Source organism: Haliaeetus albicilla, chromosome 5 (genome assembly GCF_947461875.1).
Source record: "Haliaeetus albicilla chromosome 5, bHalAlb1.1, whole genome shotgun sequence".
In the NCBI taxonomy this organism is placed as follows: domain Eukaryota; kingdom Metazoa; phylum Chordata; class Aves; order Accipitriformes; family Accipitridae; genus Haliaeetus; species Haliaeetus albicilla.
In genome coordinates this window covers 35404805-35424269 of record NC_091487.1, presented here as the reverse complement: position 1 = coordinate 35424269, position 19465 = coordinate 35404805, and the positions used below count along the sequence as shown (strand labels likewise).

At 41.4% G+C, this 19465-nt stretch overlaps 1 protein-coding gene across 1 annotated transcript in view; it reads left to right on the top strand.

Moving 5' to 3' along the window:
* The first annotated feature begins 2541 nt into the window (after positions 1 to 2541).
* RASGRP1 (RAS guanyl releasing protein 1) overlaps positions 2542 to 19465 on the top strand; it is a 43026-nt gene continuing 26102 nt past the window's right edge. Inside the window, exons 1-2 of the mRNA XM_069784101.1 lie at positions 2542 to 3232; positions 5761 to 5930. Coding sequence (XP_069640202.1) covers positions 3201 to 3232; positions 5761 to 5930 — 202 coding nt within the window. The 5' untranslated portion in view covers positions 2542 to 3200. The remainder of the gene's footprint in view (positions 3233 to 5760; positions 5931 to 19465) is intronic.

Genomic DNA, 19465 nt, shown 5'->3' with positions numbered 1-19465 from the left:
CAACCTGTTAAACCCAATGATTCTGATTACTACGTAGGTTGCATAACATATATTGACTTTTCTTACAGTCACTCTTCATAGCTTTCCATTTGCTGTCCTTCCTTCCAAGTATGTTAACAAGCTTTTCTCCTTTTCTGGAATTGCTTCCTACGCTGGATCATCTGGCCTGCCTTTCTAATGTTGTCTCCTGTCCCCGCCACCTAGCAGATGTTCTGGCAGTGCCAAGGAATGTTCTCATTCATGATCCCACAAGGACACCAAAAAGCTTTTGGAATCAGGCTGTGATTTTACAATGATCTTTGTAAACTAGATCTAAGTGAAAGCTACTGGAAAAATGTGTGGTCTTGCTCTCTTGCCGTTGTTCGCTTGTGGCAGCAGTTGAGCTAATGAGTGGGTGGTGAAATGAATTAAATAATTGATACTGTATGGCAGAACATGTATCATTTTTAGTTGGGTTGGGTTTTTTGCTTTAATTTTTATGTGCAACTCACTGCGTGGTTATACAAGCTCCACTAGTTGGCCCATCGGGAAGAGCAAGAATATGGACCCAGGAAAGATGGCAAATTAAAAGAGCTTAAAGTAGATAGGAAAGAACAGCTTAAGAAAATTATTTTCACTTCGCTTCAAGGACAAGCTAGGTTTGTGGACTCGCACTAACTTGGAGGGAGAAAGGCATATCCTGAAGTGCAACAGAACTTCAAAGATCCAGCTTGCTCTGAGGCGGTAAGCTGGTCCCTTCACTTGGTTCCAATGGCAAAATCCAATTTATAGGTTACTATTGTTCCAAGATCTTCCAGGAATCTGAGCACAACAGTATAAAAACGTCTGGCTGGTTGTGTTCCCTTGGGAGCAATATGGCCCAAACTAGCCATCATCATCTTGCAACTCTGTTAGCATGGCTCCTTTGGATCCTAAGTTATATTTTAAAGTAATCATCTACTGATTGAAGCTCTGAGAACAGAAGAAGTATCTTGCCTTTCCACAGAGCAGATCTCTGATCCTCTGAGGACACAAAACAGGCATGAGTCTACTTTACAGACCATTTCTCCTGAAGAATGTCACATTCAAGGATCAGTATGTCAGACTGTTGTGTGAGCATGTAGGTTACAACTGAATTTTTGTATGAGATTGTGTGCTGTAAGATTTACATATGGATTACCTTCTGACCAAAAAGCTAGAGAGTATTCTTTCTGTTAAACCTCCATTTATTTGTGTGTGTACGCGTGCACATGAACTTCTCAAGGAAAAGGTGTTAAAGCAAAGGTAGCTGGGGATGTAGCTCTCTGAAGCAGAATTCAGCCAGGAGACTGGCTTAACAACATAATTGCTACAGATAATATCACAGACCACATGACCTGTGGTCTTGGGTATACATTAATATATTTGTGTTTCTTAAACCACAGTGACCTTCAAGCTCTATGCTAGGAATCAGCTTAAAACTTACTCAGAAGACTGTCACCTACTGAATCACTGATGTGATTTCCAGGAGTACGTAGGATTTTTCCTTTTACCTGGAGGTCTTCAGCAAAGCAAAAGTCAGGTTTGCACAGCTCCTGTTGTGATAATGGTAGTTACCACTGTCTCTGAGAAAACGCCAGTGAGCTGCGTCCTTGGCAAAATTGATCATTTTGGAGACCTAGAGAGAGATGTGCCCTGGTTGTTGCCAGAGAATTACTTCGAATCCCTGAACCTTACCAGTTAGTCTTAAACAGTTTACGAAAACTGTCCGGATCTCAGTGTGAGGCACAATGGCATTATGATGCCTAAGTAATTTTTAAGGACGTAAACTGTGCTCTCAAAATAAGCTGTCGAGAATGCAGCAGCCGAAGCGCCCTGTGACCCAGAACTTTCGTACAGCTCCACCGAGTGTATTTCTCAACCAAAGACCATTTGGTCAAACTGTAAGTCATGGGATATGGGGCGAATTTGCCCTTTCAGATTTTCTGCCTGGTCCTTTCTCCTCAGAAGCGAAGGAGCTGTCAATGTTGAGTTGGAAGAGCTCTCAGAAGCTCCTAATTACGATACAAGGACCGTGAAAACTACTGGGTCCTCTCTCCTTGCTCCGTGACCAGGCTGGAGGGGCAGCGTCAGGTGCCAAATAAGCACTGAGCCTTTAAAACGATAATCGCCGGCGTGGGCATCTCAATTGTGTGCCCCCACCCCAGCATTGCGCAGATGCTTACGTCCAGCTGCGTGTGTGTTCCTGCCGACGCGGAGCCGAGTGACCTGGGCACCTTCCCCTCAGCCGGCCCCGCGCCAGGCCCCCGCCGCGCACCACCCGGGGCCCGTGCGGGGCGGGGGGCCCGTGCGGGGCGGGGGCCTTCGGATCCCTCCGCCAAGGCGAGCGCTGGCCCCGCCCCGCCTCTCGCCGCGGCCGGCGGCAGGTAGCGGCGCGGAGGGGCCCTCGCCCGACACCCCACCCCTCCGCCGGCCGTTGGCGAGCCGGCCAATCAGCGCGCGCGGGCTCAGGGGGCGCGTGGGGCCACCCCACCCGCAGTCACGTAACACCGGGGTGGCGCGGCGCGGCGCGGAGCCGGGGGGGGGTGTGTAGGGCCCCGGGGGCGGCCGGTGCTGTTGTAGGCGAGGTGCCGCCGCGCTTGGAGCGTCTGGGGTTTGGCCAAAAGCTTGTCCCCCGCGGCCCGGCCCGGCCCGCCCCGCCCCGCCCCGGCACAGCCTTCCCAGGTGCCCCGGCAGCGGCTGCCCTCGGCCAGCGGGGGCCGCGGGCGGGCGCGCTGCGGTGGCGTGCCGGCGGCTGAGGCACGCGTGAGCCCCGGCGGCTCAGCCCGCCGTGGGGAGGGGGCTTGCCCAGAGGGGAGGGCTTGCCCTGCCCTGCCCTGGCGAAGTTGTGCCGTGGAAAAAGTTGCGGCCGCTTTAGAGCCAGGCGGTGTGAGCAGGAGAGCGCGTTTGGGTACCTGGTAAATCCGGCGGCTTCAGAGAAGAGCAGCCCAGTAGCTGAGTACTTCCTTCTGCCGATAAGATCTTCGCCTGCGCTCGTCACGGGTGGCGGCCGCCGCCGCTGCCCCGCTTGAATTGGTTTCAGACTCCTCCCGAGGCGACACGGGGAGCGGGAGAGCGGCGAGGCGGGAGGAGGCGATGCGCGGGGCCGCGCTGCTCCCCCCGGCCTCCTCCGCCCCGCGCAGCCCCGCTCCCTGCGCTGCTGGCAGAGCCGGCCGGGCGGCGGAGCCGCGGCTGGCACCGACATGGGAACCTTAGGGAAAAGGAGAGAAAACCAGTGAGTCCGCCGTCGCTGTTTCGGTCTGCCGCTCCCCGCGGCGGCGGGACGGTGCCCCGCCGCGGGGCAGGCTGCGGTCCGGCCGCGGGCGGCGGCGGCGGCAGCAGCGGCGGGCCTCGGGGTCGCACCGCCGCCGCGCCTGAGGGCGTGAGGTGCCCGCCCGGGGCGGTGGGGACGGGTGCGACGTGCTGCTGCTGCGCTGCCCCCCGCGGCGGGGCTGGCGGGGGCTTCCGTGGGGCGCGGGGGCGGCAGTCCGGGCTCCGCGGAGGGGGGGGGGGGGGACGGGGGACGACGGCCGAGGCCCTCCCGGGTGGGAAAGAGAGGGGGGAAAGCGGCGCGGGAGCGGGGCTGCGGGGGAGGACTTTGTTTCACCCTTTTGAGCGCGAGTGTGCGGCGGCGGGTCGGTCAGCGCGGGCTGGGGAGAGCCTCACGTTCCGGTCCCAGCGTGACAGCTGAGCGGGAGGGGCGGCTCGGCCCCCGCCCGGGCTCCGGTTACCTGCGGCGCCGCCGGCGGGCCGTCCGCCGGGGGGACGCCGAGCGAGGGGCCGGGGCCGCGGAGCAAGGCTGACCCCTCCGCGGCGGGGGACGGCCACCTGCCCCGGGTGTCAGTTCGCGAGCCGAGGATCAGTCCTCGGTGGCTTCTGCCCCACCGCCGAAGAGCGTTCAGTGGAAACGCAGGGTGCTCGTCGCCCCGCGTCGCCCCCCAGCACGGCTTTAATCTATTTTTCATGTCAAGCAACTGCTGCTGTAAGGGGATCCGTTCGGATGAATGGCTGGTTTCAGCCGTGTCACCGGCCGAGTTTTGCCTGTCCAGCGTTGACACGTCGGCCACAGTGTTATTGTAAACTTTTTTGGGGGTGTGGACACTTCAGTTTTTCTACTCTCTGATGCCAAGACCTAAAGTATCTTCTGCCATAACTCCTACTTCATTGCTACTGCATTTCTAGGATCCTCTGCCCTGTGTTGGAGAGGCACTGGAACGAACTCAGGAGAGGGGTTTGAGCTTGTAAAAAGAAAACCCGGAATCAGGCCTTTGCTCTTTTCGTATGAGAACAGGAAGTCAGATCACAAAGCTAAGAGGGAAATTTAGAGAAAGGGGAAGGGAAGAGAACATTCTTTGCGTAGCCCCTGTCAGCTTAACTACGGGGGAGCTGGGTGATGGTCACTGCCTCTGCGGGGTCAGGCCTGTATGTTTCTGACTTTGAAATGACGGAGGCCTGGGGTCAGTGTTGGGTTATAAGTGACATCATGTACAGTTTTGTGGCTTTCCCAGCATTCAAATGAGACAGAAATTTAAGATGAGGCTTGAAATTCACTGGGATGAGGTAGGGTCCAGTCTGTCTTCATAAGGCATGCATATTTCCAACTTCATCCAGGAGTGCCTATATGGAGATGTTTATGTCTTTTACCTTGCCTGTCTGTATGTAATATGCACACTGGATAAATTTCTATGCCTTTTCTTCCCAGGACTGTCAGTTTATTAATAACGTCTTGCATAGCGTTCCAAGAAAAGTTGTACGAAAACTTAAGATAGCATCTTAAAGATGCTGGAATCACTTGTTTAGAAAGATGGTGGAGTGTAAATTGTCCCTGAAATAAACCCAAGTTTTATTGAAACAGCAGTGGTTGTTGCCCTTTTGTGAACAGTATGGTTATGCTCTGAAGTCAAATTTTGAAGTGGTTCCTGTTATTTGCAGGCAAAAATGTTTCAGCACTTTTCATCGATATAATAATGTGCCTATTTACTATTTCATATAGAATTATGACCTTATATGCAAACAATGAACAGCCTTTAATATTATCTGTAGACATACACATTCTTGAAATCTAAGATATTATATCATCAAAATACAAGCCTAAAACCAGATATGTGCTTTATTTTGGTCTCTTTTACCTTTATTATTGAAGACATTAATTTAGTCACGTATGCGATTTTAAAACAACTTAGTAGGAAAAAGTGGTATAGAACAGATGCAAATTAATCTGGGTTTTTTGTTTGTTTTTTTTTAAATTGTGAAACATGCCACTGTGAAGTTGCACTGATATTTTGTTTACTTAATAGTGATTTTCCAAATGAAATTAGTAAAGCTAGTCTGGCATTTTTGAATGTGTGTAATATTTGATTATAGTTATTTTTTTCTCCTTTACTTTTGGTGGGCACACAAATATGTGGTCGTAGATTACTGCATAACAGTGTTCCTGTTACATAGTTTGAGGGGGTTTATGCTTGTGCTGAAATCGTAATGTAAACATAACTCCCCAACAAAGAAACAAGACTTCTGGTAATCTTGACAGATCATTGAAGAAGCTCTGTAACCGTAGCCTCTACAATCCACATTTAACAGGGGAAAAAAAAGTCATTTACTGAGCAGTCTCTTTGGTGTACGTATTAAGTGGGAGGGTTATGTCTTTCAGCACCATAGCTACAGGGACTTAATTGTCCTTTAAATCTCTCCTCCTTTCCCATGTAGTGTAAAATTTACCACTCGATCTTCTTGTATTTACTTCACTATTGTGCTTTCTTTTAGGCAACCTGCCCAAGCATGCAGCACTGCCCCTGAATCAGCACTTGAGCTGAAGCAGATCAGTCATTGTCCCAGCGTCTCAAATCTTACCCAGGTCACAATGGTGCCGTTGGGGCACTTAGCCAAAGGGGCCACTTTGGAAGATCTTCTTGAAATCTGCATTCAGTCTTTTGGTGAGTGTCTGTACGTTTTTAGAATCGTATTAATTCATTTGTGTCCTGGCTATGTTTAGGTCACTTACTAGTGAATTACATTGATTTATTAGTGGAGTAGAAAGATGTAACTGAGAGTTTTCTATACCTAGGTGACTGCATATTTTTATAGGTTTCTGGATCTCTTTATGCATATGTGTGTAATATGCTAAGAGGTTAGTGTGACTACTGCTTTTTCTCTAGAGAATAAGACAAACACCAGTCATCTATACTTCTATGTGTGGTTTTTTGTTGTTCCTTCAAGTACCAATTTGGTAAACTTCAGCAAGTAATCACTATATTTTGCATATTGCAGTAATATTCTCATCATGTCTGTAAACAACATGTTTATATCAAGCATTTTGAAATGACCAGGGCTATTTTTACACTAGGTGAAATAACATTGGGCTGCTTTCTGTATTATTAGTACAGATTTAAACTTGATTCTTTACAAAATAGAAAGAATCCAAACAAAAATCACAACTGTATACCTTTTTGAGGCTATCAGTTATCCATTTATCTTTTTTACAGTAAGAATTGTAATATATGGACAAGCCTGAATCTTGCCTGAGCCCTACGTCCCTAGTTTCCTTTCCCAACTTTTTCATTAGTACATAAGTTTATTTTTTATATTATTAAAATATGTTAGTACTGAAGGCACTCAAAATGATTCTGAATAATTTGCGTGATAAGTAGTGCATCTGTTCGTTAATGCTGTGTCTTTCAGTGCTGTGAGCTATTCCCAAAGCGTATGTGGCAAAGTCTCAGTTGCAGAGTAGTCCTTAAAAAAATAAATGTACTTGAACACCCACTAAGCTCTAAAATAATTAATCTATATAGTTAAATAGTAACACATAGTGCTGATCGAGTGATACAGCACAAATACTGTACAAACAATCCCTAATCTTTCATATTCATTGGAATTTTTTTTAAACTTTAAAGCCAGCATGTGTAGAAAAATACATGTCTGAGAAAAGTCGATGAAACGTAATTGTCAGTAAGATTTTTCTTTTTGGCTTCTTTTCTCTTCCATTTAATTATTGTAAAGAACATATCCACTGCGCTGCTATAAAGCCCTAATTCCTAAATGTTGATTCGTATTTTTATAAGTTTTGGCTCACTGGGGGTGAGATAAGACATCTAAAGCACGTGTAAGGCCTTTATACAGTTTTAATATTTTGACTACTTGACCAATAATACTGTGTCCACATTTCTATGAAAAAATGGTACTATAAATGTAACATTATAAAAATCTAGTAAAATGATTACGGCGACTGATTTCAAGTAGTGTAGGCGAAACCCTGAATGGGAGATTATTGTTGGCTTAATTATTTTAGTACTTTTTTTAATACTCTATGTATATCAACTTAGACATGCTGATGTGTTCTTAGATTCCTGGGCATCTGTATATTATAAGGACTAAGGTGACAAAAAAAATCAAGTGTACCTGTCCAGTTCAGCTATATATGCATGTGGATCTTTCTAAAGTGTTTCATACTTCAGTTAGAAAATTTACCATTGCCCACTAAATAGGGTTTTCTTGAACCTTGACAAATGGTATGTAGGTCTAGCAAAGCGAATTGTAGTGCATCTGCAAACATAATCTTAAACTCATTAAGGACTGCTAGAATTATAATGTGTGCTGCAGAAGTTTAGACTCTTCATTGGGCAATTCATAGTAGTGTCTGTATTTGTACATCTTCTATGACATTATGCAGGTTCTTAAGCTATGTTGGAATTTCCCTGTAGGGTATTTAAATAAATTGTAAAGTACAACTGTTACAACTATAAATAACCTACGTAACTAAGTTCCTTAAAGAAGGTTTTTGTAGCTACCAACAAAAACACTATGCAAAATTCATTCACATCGTTGTGCTGATAAAGGAAGAGATGGAATAAACTTTAATCTGGGAGTTTGAGGAGGGGTGGTGGTAGCAAGAAAAATGGTGGGGGAAAAAAGCATTTTTGCTGAATGATTGTGAGTAAACTGAGTGAATGAGTAAGTCTCTTCCCGTGCATAGTATTAAAGTAAAGTTGTCACCCTGTACTCTAATAGTTCTATTCAGACTGAGGTTATATCTTCAGTCTCAGATATGCTGAGCTATAATATTTTGTATATTATTCTAGAAATTCATTATTGTGATCTCAGCAAGTTTTATTTCAATATTAAAAATACAGAAACCCCCAAGTTATAAGCACAGATTTGCTCTGTATATTTTAGGTTTACTTTCTGGAAAAAGCCCTTGATTGATTTGCTGTCTAGGGTTAAGGAGAACAATACGCAATAGGTAGAGATGATGATTTGTCACATTTCAGAATATATACTGCATCATGTTAATATTATGTGTACAATTACAAATACAATTCCGACATAAAGTATGCAGCTAAATTTATGTTCCTGGACTCAATTATACAAGTTTGGAAAAAGCAAATAATGTGTAAGAGAGGCTGCTGTCAACAATGGTGTGTAAGGGGAAGTTGGCAGCCTTTTCCTATACGCAGAGAATGTCACAAGAAGGTCTAACCAAGAAGGTATTAAGAATTAATACAGCTGTGAAGAACACAAGTATGAGTATTTATCTTACAGTATGGATGAGGGGAAAAAGTGAGAAAGGGGGATATACTAAGTTGAAGTTAAGAGTGAGAAAGCTAAGCTTGCCACGGTGTTGTAAATGAATTCCAGGATGTTTTGTAGAAAGACAAGTTTTGTCCAGAGAGCCAAGTTTAATCCAAAACCTATGCAGAGGAGGCAAGGAACAAAGATTGGATCTTGGAGTTAGTGATACTGTCTGTGGGTCTACAACAGTGCTGGGTAGAAGATGACACTAGAATGTGGACAAATTTATTTTTTAAAATTTTTTTTTTTTTTAAGAAAAGATCAAAAGTTTATTCAGTGTAATTACCTTAAACATCTACTTTGGGATGATTAGTGTGTGTTCTTTCACCTCTCAAATTTGGTCATCTTTAGCTTGAACTGATGAATGATAGGCATGTGCTTTAGTGACAGAAATAATGAGGGTCATATGAGGGAGTGTGAAGTCATGTAGATGTGGTTCATGATAACTACATCTGAGAGATCAGCTTTACACCAGTGTTTATTCAATTGCATGATGAGAAGGAGATGCTGAAAGTAGAGGTTTCTTCAAATCCCATGAAAGGTTGCATCAGGACGTGTAAGATGAATTATCCTGCAAATCCATTGCCAAAAGAAAAGGCAACAGAAAAGCCAGGATGTAAGCAAGAGTTCAGGAAAAATAGCATGATGGGACGTTGAAGGCAGGAAGTGTCTTAGAAAGCAGTATTGGTCCTGAGATTAGGAGAAGATTTGTAGACACTTGAAACCGCTCTTATCAGTTTAAGGAGAAGAGATTTGGTTATATAGGACAGTGATTCAAAACACATTCTACATGACTTGGAAGGTCTCTCAACATTGTAAGTAGCTACAGGATGCTGTTACTGCTATGATCTGGATTGACAAGAAGAGCTGTGGAGCTCAAGTAAATGCATCACATGTGATTGCCTTAGAAAAGAAGAGGAAGTGTAGCATGTAAGTGGAGCTGACAACTTTTAAAGATGAAAAAGTGATCGTGTGGAAAGAAAGAGCAGTCATAACAGGGAAATGAAGGGAAAGAGAAATCAAAGAAGGGAAGAGAGTGCTTAGAGGGGAAGAGCAGGAGGTAGGGCAAAATCATTGAAAAGACTAGAAAATACAGAGGATTCAGTGAAATCTCTCCATCAGAGAGGTGAATTCTGAACAGAAAGGTCATAAAGAGAAAATTAAAGGTAGATGTTCAATTGGCGACAAGATGGCTGAAGTTGTGAGTTCAGGGAAGCAAAGAAGTAATAAATAGGTCTTGGCTTGGAATATGACAGCTTCAGGAGGGAGATAATTTATTCTGGAGAAAATCTTCATTAGTGACTGTGATTCTGGAGTGGAATTGTAAGTAGAACAGTGACTTTAACCCCCTGCATCCATGTTTTTCCATTATGTAGTATATAAAATGCCTGGAAAAGAACGTACTTTGACTGGCAGACAGTTCTCTGAAAGTCAATATGGCTTTGTCTCCTACTTTGCTGCTAGCTGTAAAGACACTTAGCAGCTTTGTTGTTGAAACCGACAGAGTAGGGTCTGCTTTGCTGGTCCACAGCCATATTAACTGTTTAATGCTGACAGTTCAGTAGAACACAGGAAGCATATGCCTAGTAGCACAGCCCTACGTTTTGCTAGTTCTTCTTACAGTATTCTTTGTGAGACTGCATAAATGCATCTTAACATATATTTAGTCCAGAAAGTGTTACAGATCAGAGAGGAAAAATATAACAGCAGTGTTCACTTCACTGGATATCTTGTTAACTGTATACCTGCTAACTACAGAAATGAAATAATAGTTGTTCCTAACACTTTTCACCCTAGACTGTCACGCTACTGTGAGCTTGATGTTCTGACTATGTGTTAGCAAGTCAGTTTCTATTCTAGCAGATACTTTTTTTCTGTTTGTGTCTTCACTACATGTTTGTGCATGGTAAGAGGTCCCTGTTTCATTCCTTTGACTATAAGCGTTTCTCTTTATCTTATAAATGTACTTTTTTTTTTTTTAATCTTGAGTAAGGTTTAAGTGTGCTTATTTTTTTAAACAAATACAACTTTCAAGTGTTGGATGAACTATTTTAACATGCATTCAAGCTTATAGACCATGTAGGGTCAGAGGGCCTTTTCCTTGCCCGCACAAAACATTTGTTTAAATTGTTTTTACAAGTGTTTAAAAACTCTGTTGCAATCGGGACAAAATGTATCTTCAGCATAGTGTCAATTTGTTATGTCCCTGGAGTGTTACTTAGAACTACCTAACAAAAAGTTCCAAGAGTGCACTGGAAAGTCATTATTCATACAAACACTTGTGTCCTCCTAAAAACATCTGAGGGTCATTTAAGAGCTGAGAAATCCCTAAGATCTCAAAATTTTAATATTATGAAGGTATTTCTGTCCTTAACCTTTGAGTGTGAGATCTTACTCATTTGCCTCTTACGTTTGAGTACTGGAAGCATGTATATTGTAGCACACGGAAGACCTATGCTTATTCTACAATTCAGGCACTTCAGTTACTGCTAGACAAGATGAATGTGCTCAATGGAAAAAAGAAAAAATGAAACATCATCTTTAAATGCATGTCGCCATGTAGTGTCCCTGTGTCTGGTTTCTTAAGAGAGATGTAAGTAAAGTGCTTTAGGAAAGCAACCAAAATATTTCCCAGAGCGTGTAGCATAATTCTGTTTGGAAGATGAGCCACAATAAACTGTTTGCAGTGGAGTTAGTTGTTTATACCGCTACATCAATCTTCAATATGAAAAAAAAAAAAGATTAAAATAAGATTTAAACCCATGGCTAGTACTTTTCAAAGCAGTTAAAAATCATAACCTCAAAGATTAGCAATGTTATTAATAGAATTTAGGTGAACCTAGTGCAATTTGCAACTTCTAATGGTCATAATACTCTTGGACAGCTAGGTGTAAGAGGAAGTTGTGATGCAAATTCTTCTGCAGTGTCTGATCAGTGCTAAGCTAGCCTGTTGCCTCAATGTGTGATAGAGATGTTTGTAAACAAACCTTAGAAACTCTGGAAACCACTTCCAGACTGATCTGGATGAAAGATGCCACAGAATTGTTTTGACAGAAATCAGAAATCTGGCAAAGGTGCTGGTGCTGGTTGCCTCCTAGGTGCTAGCTGCCTAAAACTGTACAAGTTAATCATAGTTAACATTTTCTAGAATAAAAAATAACTACATTAGCAGAGCGGTCTAGTTCTATGAACTGATAGTTTTTATAGCTCAATTTTGTATCAATATCATGCAAAAATATATCGAGTCTTAGGAATTCTTTGAGAGCCAGGTAAGTAATGCATCCATTTTACAAACAATGAAACAGGCAAGTTAACTCATTAGGAGAACTGTAGCCATCTTCTCTAAAATACAGAAAATTTTGAAGTTTTATCCAGTTTTTCTGCTTTCAGTTATCTAGAAAAACCCATTCTACTCTTAACATAAGTACTTTCTTCCAGTCTAGTTAAAACATACAATAACTAGTAAAACAATCACAGTTCTAGTATCAAGTTTATCCTTTTACCAAATTTACCACATACCAAATTCTAACATAGAATTCTGACTCAAAAGCAGTTACATCTTTCAAGGCATATGCACACCCACAGAAGGCAACTTTGGTCCCTTACTTTTTTCTGTTAGGTTTGCCTGAATAGGCATTTGTTTTTATCTTGTGCTCCACAAACTTGCAGGGTTCTGCCCCTTGCCCCTGAAGCCTAGGCTGAATGTTGAGGTCTCCAGACTCCCCAAAAGTACTTAAAGTTTGTTCATGGTATTGTTCCGTATTAAAATGTTGTTGATCATTGTGTGTTAAGTAATCTGGGTGCGATTTGGTCATATACAGTGCAGAAACTTTAGTATTGCTTGGCAAGAGAAACTATGTTAATGATCAATTAATGACATTGTGGGAACAGAAGAGTCATTACCGCTCTGCAGAATGCATGACATTGTGGGAACAGAAGAGTAGTTACTGCTCTGGAGAACACTAAGTGCTGTTTAGCTAACTATTAAAGTTAATTGTGATTGTACCAAAATGAAAATAGATTTCATTTTTAACCTGATGTCTGTGGAAGAAGTTTTCCCAAAGACAAGCAACTTGGATATCTTTATATTTTAAAGTTCCATTTAGCTAATTTGACTTCAGTCTTTTCAATATAATTTTCCAAAGTCAAGAAATAAGTAATAAAAGAAAATGAAGAAAACTTAGACTTCTTGCTTTATGAAGCAGTCTCCCATTTAATTATATTTACCACAGTGATGTGATAGAAAATTCTATCTTCATACCTCTAAATATAACTTCAGCAAAAAAAATATAACTTTTATTTAGCAATGCAAAAAAGCTTAGATAGCAATAGAAAATAATTAATTCTCCTGAGAATGTTGTATGAATTTAATTCTTATTCCTCAATCTATGTATGAAGTTGAAACAAGAAATAAGTCACTTGTTCTTTAGGCTTCCCCATGCATTTTACTTCCTGTGTTGTTTGGTTTGTGTGTGCTTTAGTGTGAAGTCTTTTAGTGTTTTGCTGTGTATCGCCAAGTATGAAGACATGTTTTTACATTGCTTTTTTAAGTCTGAAAAATAAGGGGCTTCCCTTAGACTGTTACATAGTTCAGTAGATCTTTCTGTTATGCAGGACAGGCTGGAGATTAAAAGCTAAGGTAACTTTCTAAACATGATATCACTTTTTTTCCCCCCTGTTACTGAGGTAAGACAGTGCAAGTGCAACCGCTGGCAAAAGGCAAAGATAAGAGGGTACCTGTTGGGAGCTATTAAGATTACACTTGTATTGGTGATGACTTCAGGAATCCCCAAACACTGCAGTTTTAATACTCAAATGTATATGGAGGTCACTTTCAGAAAAATTCAGTGCCTTGTGCCGCCTGTATTGTGTCGAAAGATCATTTAGAGATATGCAGTAATATCTTTCTTTGGAAATACGGAACTCCTCCGGCAGAGAACAGCATGAGATGTCAAGAGCTTCTTTTCAATTTTAACCTTTACATTTTTTGGGGGAAAAATACTCACCCTCAAAATACTCACTTTGGGTATGGGTGAGATTGTCTTCTCTCTTCCTCCAGGAAACCAGTTATGTTTAATGTTATCTCCAGTGTGTAGTGTTACTCTTTTAAAAGTGTACATTTAAGAAAAAAGAAAAAAAAGTACTTAGGTTGAATAACATAGAAAACAATCAAATACCTTTATTAGTAATATTAACAAATGCCCTGCAACAGTACTTGGGAGGCATAAGACTCTTGCTCTGAACTAGACCAGCTGATACAATGGGGCCAATAAAGCTTACACTTGAACACATGTGGGAATGTTTCTCTGAAAATTTGGCATACTGCAGCTAGCTTGAATTGGCAATTGGGAAGCTGCTTCTGAATGCAGATAATTTGATAGCAGTACCTGGTGATTAGGTATGTTTTTTTAAGTTTGGAATGAAGCTGCGTGGGGGTTTGGGGGGTTTTTGTTTGTTTGTTTTTTAACCTTTGGTTCTTGTCATCCATGGTGAACAAGAGATGTTTCAGTCTAAGGGTGAACTGTTGTGGTTTAACCCCAGCCATCAGCCAAGCACAACACAGCTGCTTGCTTACACCCCCCCCCACCCCCCCCCCCCCCCCGCCCAGGCCCTGCAGTGGGATGGGGGAGAGAATTGGAAGGGTAAAAGTGAGAAAACTCATGGGTTGAAATAAAGAGAGTTTAATAAGTTTAAAACAAACAAACAAAACCAACAACCAAAAAACCCAAACGAAACCAAGAAAAACATGTGATGTGAAAAAACCTAATTGCTCATCACCAGCCAACTGATGCCCAGCCAATCCCTGAACAATGGCAGTCGTGGCAAACTTGAACTCAGTTTTTGTTGCTGAGCATGACATGATATGGTGTGCAGTATCTGTTTTGTCAGTTGGGGTCAGCTGTCCTAGCTGTGTCCCCTCCCAGCTTCTTGCCCACCCCCAGCCTACTTGCTGGTGGGGCAGTTGTGAAAAGGCATGCCCCATCTGCTGGGTTAGAAGCTACTTTGCCAGAGTCTGTAAACACTAATACTAGAGATATATCTGTAAGTTAGAGAAAAGACTAGAAAGCTGAGGTATGTAAGGGAGGGAAACAGGAAACAGTCAGTCAGAAGTACTGGAGCAATAGTAGAGTTGGAGCATGCATCAGTAATGAAAATCAAGGCCAGGAACTGGGATCTAAGTGATCTGCAACATCTTTGAGTCCCTAAGAGGAAAGCAGCTTGATGTCTGCTAGTCCGTTACAATTTGAACCTTTGGATGGGGCTGACTTCATACTTCCTTGGATCTGATAACTGGCTGCTCCAGGATCAATCATGCAGTTAGAGAGAAGCTTGTTATAAAACACTGCAGTTGTGGGATGAGTAAGTATGAAGCATGCAGCTGGGTTCAGTGGTCACATAGTGATACCACCCTCAGAAGTTTCTGATTCTGTTCCGGGAGTCTCATTTGTCTTATCTATCCATGCTTATGACACACCAGCTGTGTGGCCAGGCATTACACTTGAATTATTTAAGAGTTGCCTGCAGCTCAAAAGCTGCACGTGGCTCCAGTATCATGATTTAAAGCCTTGAAAAAATCTTGAACACTCAAATGATGTTTTGTAGGCTTTGGAGAAAAAGACTATTTGATTAAAAAGTTCTTATCTAAATTTGCTAAAATCAATATTTTAAACATGCTGTAGAACAATATATGGGGGGGTGTGTGTGTGTGTGAACTTTCTATCTTGTTCTGTGTACTTGATCTGAATTTCGAAGGCTAATGGAATGCTTTCCACCCACATTTCATTTGGTTTCTCTCGAAGTACATTTTAATTTTTCAAAATCATCCCATTTCGCCTTGACAAGAGCTTTTATCTTCTTGTTTTGATTTCAAAGAATTACCCACCCAGAGTTCTTTCTGCAAGATGTAGCTTCCCAAAAGCTGTTTCTGAGAGAGGGTAATGGCTTTCCCTTGAGGTTTTTCTCCCCTAATGTTCCCTACCCTCACATAGTACAGTCTTATTATCCTTTTTGGATGCATATTAGACTCACTTGTGTCTTGAATATATCTGCATTGTTAATGAGTATTTGGAGGAACAGCAGTGGGTTTCCCCCCCCCCCCCCCATTCTGTAGGGAATTTGAAGGGGGAAGTAGACTTGGAGAAGTGTCAAGTTTATAGGGTTTCTTCCGACATCTGTGTTTACTTGGCTTGTTTAGGGTTCTGTTGGTGCAGGATTGATCACAAAGTGGTATGATTCTTTCTTCTCTGGAAAATACTGATTTGTTCTCATTTTAATTTTGGAGTTTTCCTCCTAAGACCAATTACTTGTGTAAATAAATTTATGTATTACTCACTTAATAGTTACAAGCATGTATGCACAATAAGCCAATTTAAAAAAAAAAAAAAAAAAGCTTTAGCGCAATTCCCTGAGTATTTTGGTACTGTCTGCTAAACATTATAGCATTCTAGTTGCATGAGGGGGAACACCACCATCCTGTATAGAATTAAATGTAAGCTGGAGAGCTTAAGACTCCACCTGCTTTCTGTTTCAGCTAAAATTAAAACAATAATTCTTTTACCTAATTAGTGTGTCATCTTTGTAAGGACATTGTAATTAAGTTATTTCTGAAAGATATTACGCACTTAAAATACTGATCTGAAATAAAGAAAAATTCACTAAGGACAAGTACAAAGTTCTACACTTAGGGTATTCAGCTGTGAAAACAGTAAGGTAAAATCCTTGGTATATAGCATTTCTTCAGAAAAGGATCTGAATGGGAAGATGGATTTTAAAACTGAAGATAGTTTAATGATATTGTACCACTGCAGAAACTCTAAGGATAGAAGTGCATGCGTAGAGGGATATGTGTGCTTATTTTTATTTTTTTATATATATACACATTATATATGTACATTTACATATATAAAAATGTATATATACATATATAAAGGTATTATGTACCTATATAAAATTGACAAATTTGGTGTTTCCTAGCTCAGAAAAGAGACAAGGGGAGCAATCCTTAAATAGAGAAAATATATTGATAAAGGATAGAGTGTTTTTTCTGTCTGCTGTGGGTCAGGTATAATGTGCTTAAGCTTGCCCAAGTTGCCTGAAGTCTTTGATTAGACAGTAAGGAGAACTCTAATGACGGACGTGCTCAAGTGCTGGAATAAGTCACCTACAGAAGCTGTGAAATCCTCATCACTGTAGAATTTTAACAACAAATTAAACTGGTTCTGAAGCATACTGGCTTTGAGAAAGCTGATTCTGCATTGGAGCAGGGGAATAGAGGGTACATTAGCTCCTAGCCCTGATTTCTGCCATCAGCTGAGCTTTCAGCTGTCATTAAAAAATAAAGACTATTTCCAATTCAAAAAGTAAACACCCTAGTTTAAGTTGAAAGTGCTTGCTGACCCTCAATGGTGTCATAACTGATGAGCAGGGTGATGGCTTCTTATGAATCTGATTCTAACCAAATGTGATCAATTTAATGAAGAGAGTTAAATGACAGGGTACCAAATTCCAACACAGCAATAATAAATCTGTAGTAAGAAGACTACTATGTGTTGCATAAGTTTTAAGCTGAAGGGGAACAGAGTGTTTGCTGTTTGTGAAGGGAAGTTCCAGGAACTATCCATGAAATACTCATGAAATATTTAATTCAAATTTGGTTGCTTCTAGCCAGTCTAAGGTTGTCTCGTAGTACTGCACCTCTCGTGGGGCAGAGACATTGACTTATGGCTGTTTCAGTTCAGTCACTAAACCCTAGCATGTACTCCCACGTGTACCTTCAGATTTCATACATGTCTGTGTGTTTCATCGAAGTCTTTGAGACCTTGAGAACATCAGTTCCCTCAGTTTTCAAATCACATGCTGCTTTAGTAATCTTTGCAGACATTTATAACACCATCCCCACACCATCATCTTTAAGCCACCAGGAAAAAAAACCACTTTGCAGAAATCTTGAAGAATTCGATGTAGCATATCAGTATAGCAACCCATGACTTTCAGCTTTGCACTTAATAAGACTGCCTGGCAATTGCTTGATGCTTTCTTGCATTGCATTGCTTCTGGTGCTACTTTCTGATAACCACTGGAAGACTTAAGGGAGTTTACAAGAAGTTATTCATGTTCTAAAGAAATTATTCATGTTCTTAGTAGCTTAGTCACTGATCACGTGATGTCAGTGCTCTGTGATTAATTTCTGATTCATTTCAAATTGTACACTAGGTGATAGAGTTGGAACCTGCTTATGAAATAAAGACAATGCTTATGAAATAAAGGCCTCTTAGACCTAGAAAAGCTAACTTTTCTTTCTTGCAAAATTCAGTTCAGTTAACACATCCTTGGCATTCTTCCTGTTGCCTTATCATTGCACTTATGAGTGGGAAGGTCTCAGTACAACGATCTTCTCTATTGAACATACTCTTTCTGTTAAGTGTGTTTACCACAGGCTTCATGGCCATCAGGACCTGGTGAAAAGCGGGCAGCGTGCTCTTAAAGCCTTGCTTATTGGCCTTTGAGTACTTCGATTCTTTCAACTATTCTAGGAACAAGTGATACTTCAGTTATTTCTAAGTCATAGATTACAGGGAGCCACCAATTGCATCGTGCAATAGAGTGGCTGATGGGCCTAGATTATGATGTTCTTACCCTTGTGTGTTCTGAGTCTTGCATATGCAATGGAACTTTTGTAATTGTAGTTTTTAGCAGCTTTGTGTTACTATGTACATAATAAAATATTTAGCCCTAAATGTCTTTGTGCTTTGACTCATGTAGTTAAGTACTGGAAAAGTATATTCAACTCCCGCTTCCTTGTTTGTTTCAAAGAATATTTATTAAAACATCTTAGTACAATAAAGGCATTTAGAGGAGGAAAACCGTGTAACCATTGGGTTATTTGTATTTTGGTGCAGTGAAACAAAGCTAAGGCTTATGCAGTATTTTGCAGCTTGCTTTAAGGTAAATCGACTAACTGAAACACACCCATTCCACTTTATTTAGTATTCACTTAGTGGTTTTTGCTCAGCAGGGTGTGTGGTTAGAAACAGGTATACAAACGGAAATGAAAATGAGTCTCAAAGTTTTAAAACAAACTGCTGGAGGTTCAAGAGAATGCTGCAGAGGCATTCAGAGACACTTGCAACACAGTCAGGAAAGCCCTCTTATTGGCTCCACCGTTTGCACAGAGATAGTTTACCACCGCTTTTGTTACTTCCTTACACACAGCTACAGGTTAGCTCTCTGAAAAGAAGTGACCTAGTGGTCAGAGATGCGAAAGACCCAGTGACAGTTCTGAAACTGAAACTGAGCTGGAGTCTCTGCTCACCTAAGGCCCATTTTTAGCTGTTTAACTCCATAGATTTTTTTGAATTATGAATTTGTGAAATACAGATGGAAGAGGAATCAGATTCAATATTATTCTGTTTAGTAACACCTGCTGTATCATGGTGTATGCACTTGAAAAGTCCTTCCTTTTAAAACTGGTCAGGAAGATGACATTAAATATTTGATACTGCTTGTGTTTGTAAAACTGCTACAGTTCCATGCAGGCTTGCTGTTAAGTGCTGAACTGTACTGGGAACCTTAAGGGTTTTTTTTCCTGCAGAGTGTTTATTTTGGTTTTTAAACCATCACTAATACAATGATTTTCTTTGTGGAGATAAGCCTTTTAGTTGGGTGAGAGAATGGACAGCGCAAAATTTAGTACCGCTTTAATGCGTGCAGAATAATTGCATGTTGTCATAATGAAGTCTATTCCTGTTGTGAGATAATTAGGTCTGGATGTTGTGAAGCACAAATGCACTTTCATTATGAAAGAAAATACCGTAAATGTGTTGACCTAATCACTAGTAGTAGTCAGAACATACTGTTTTTCTCTGAATTGTAAAATGGAAAAGGTAAAATGGAAAAGAGT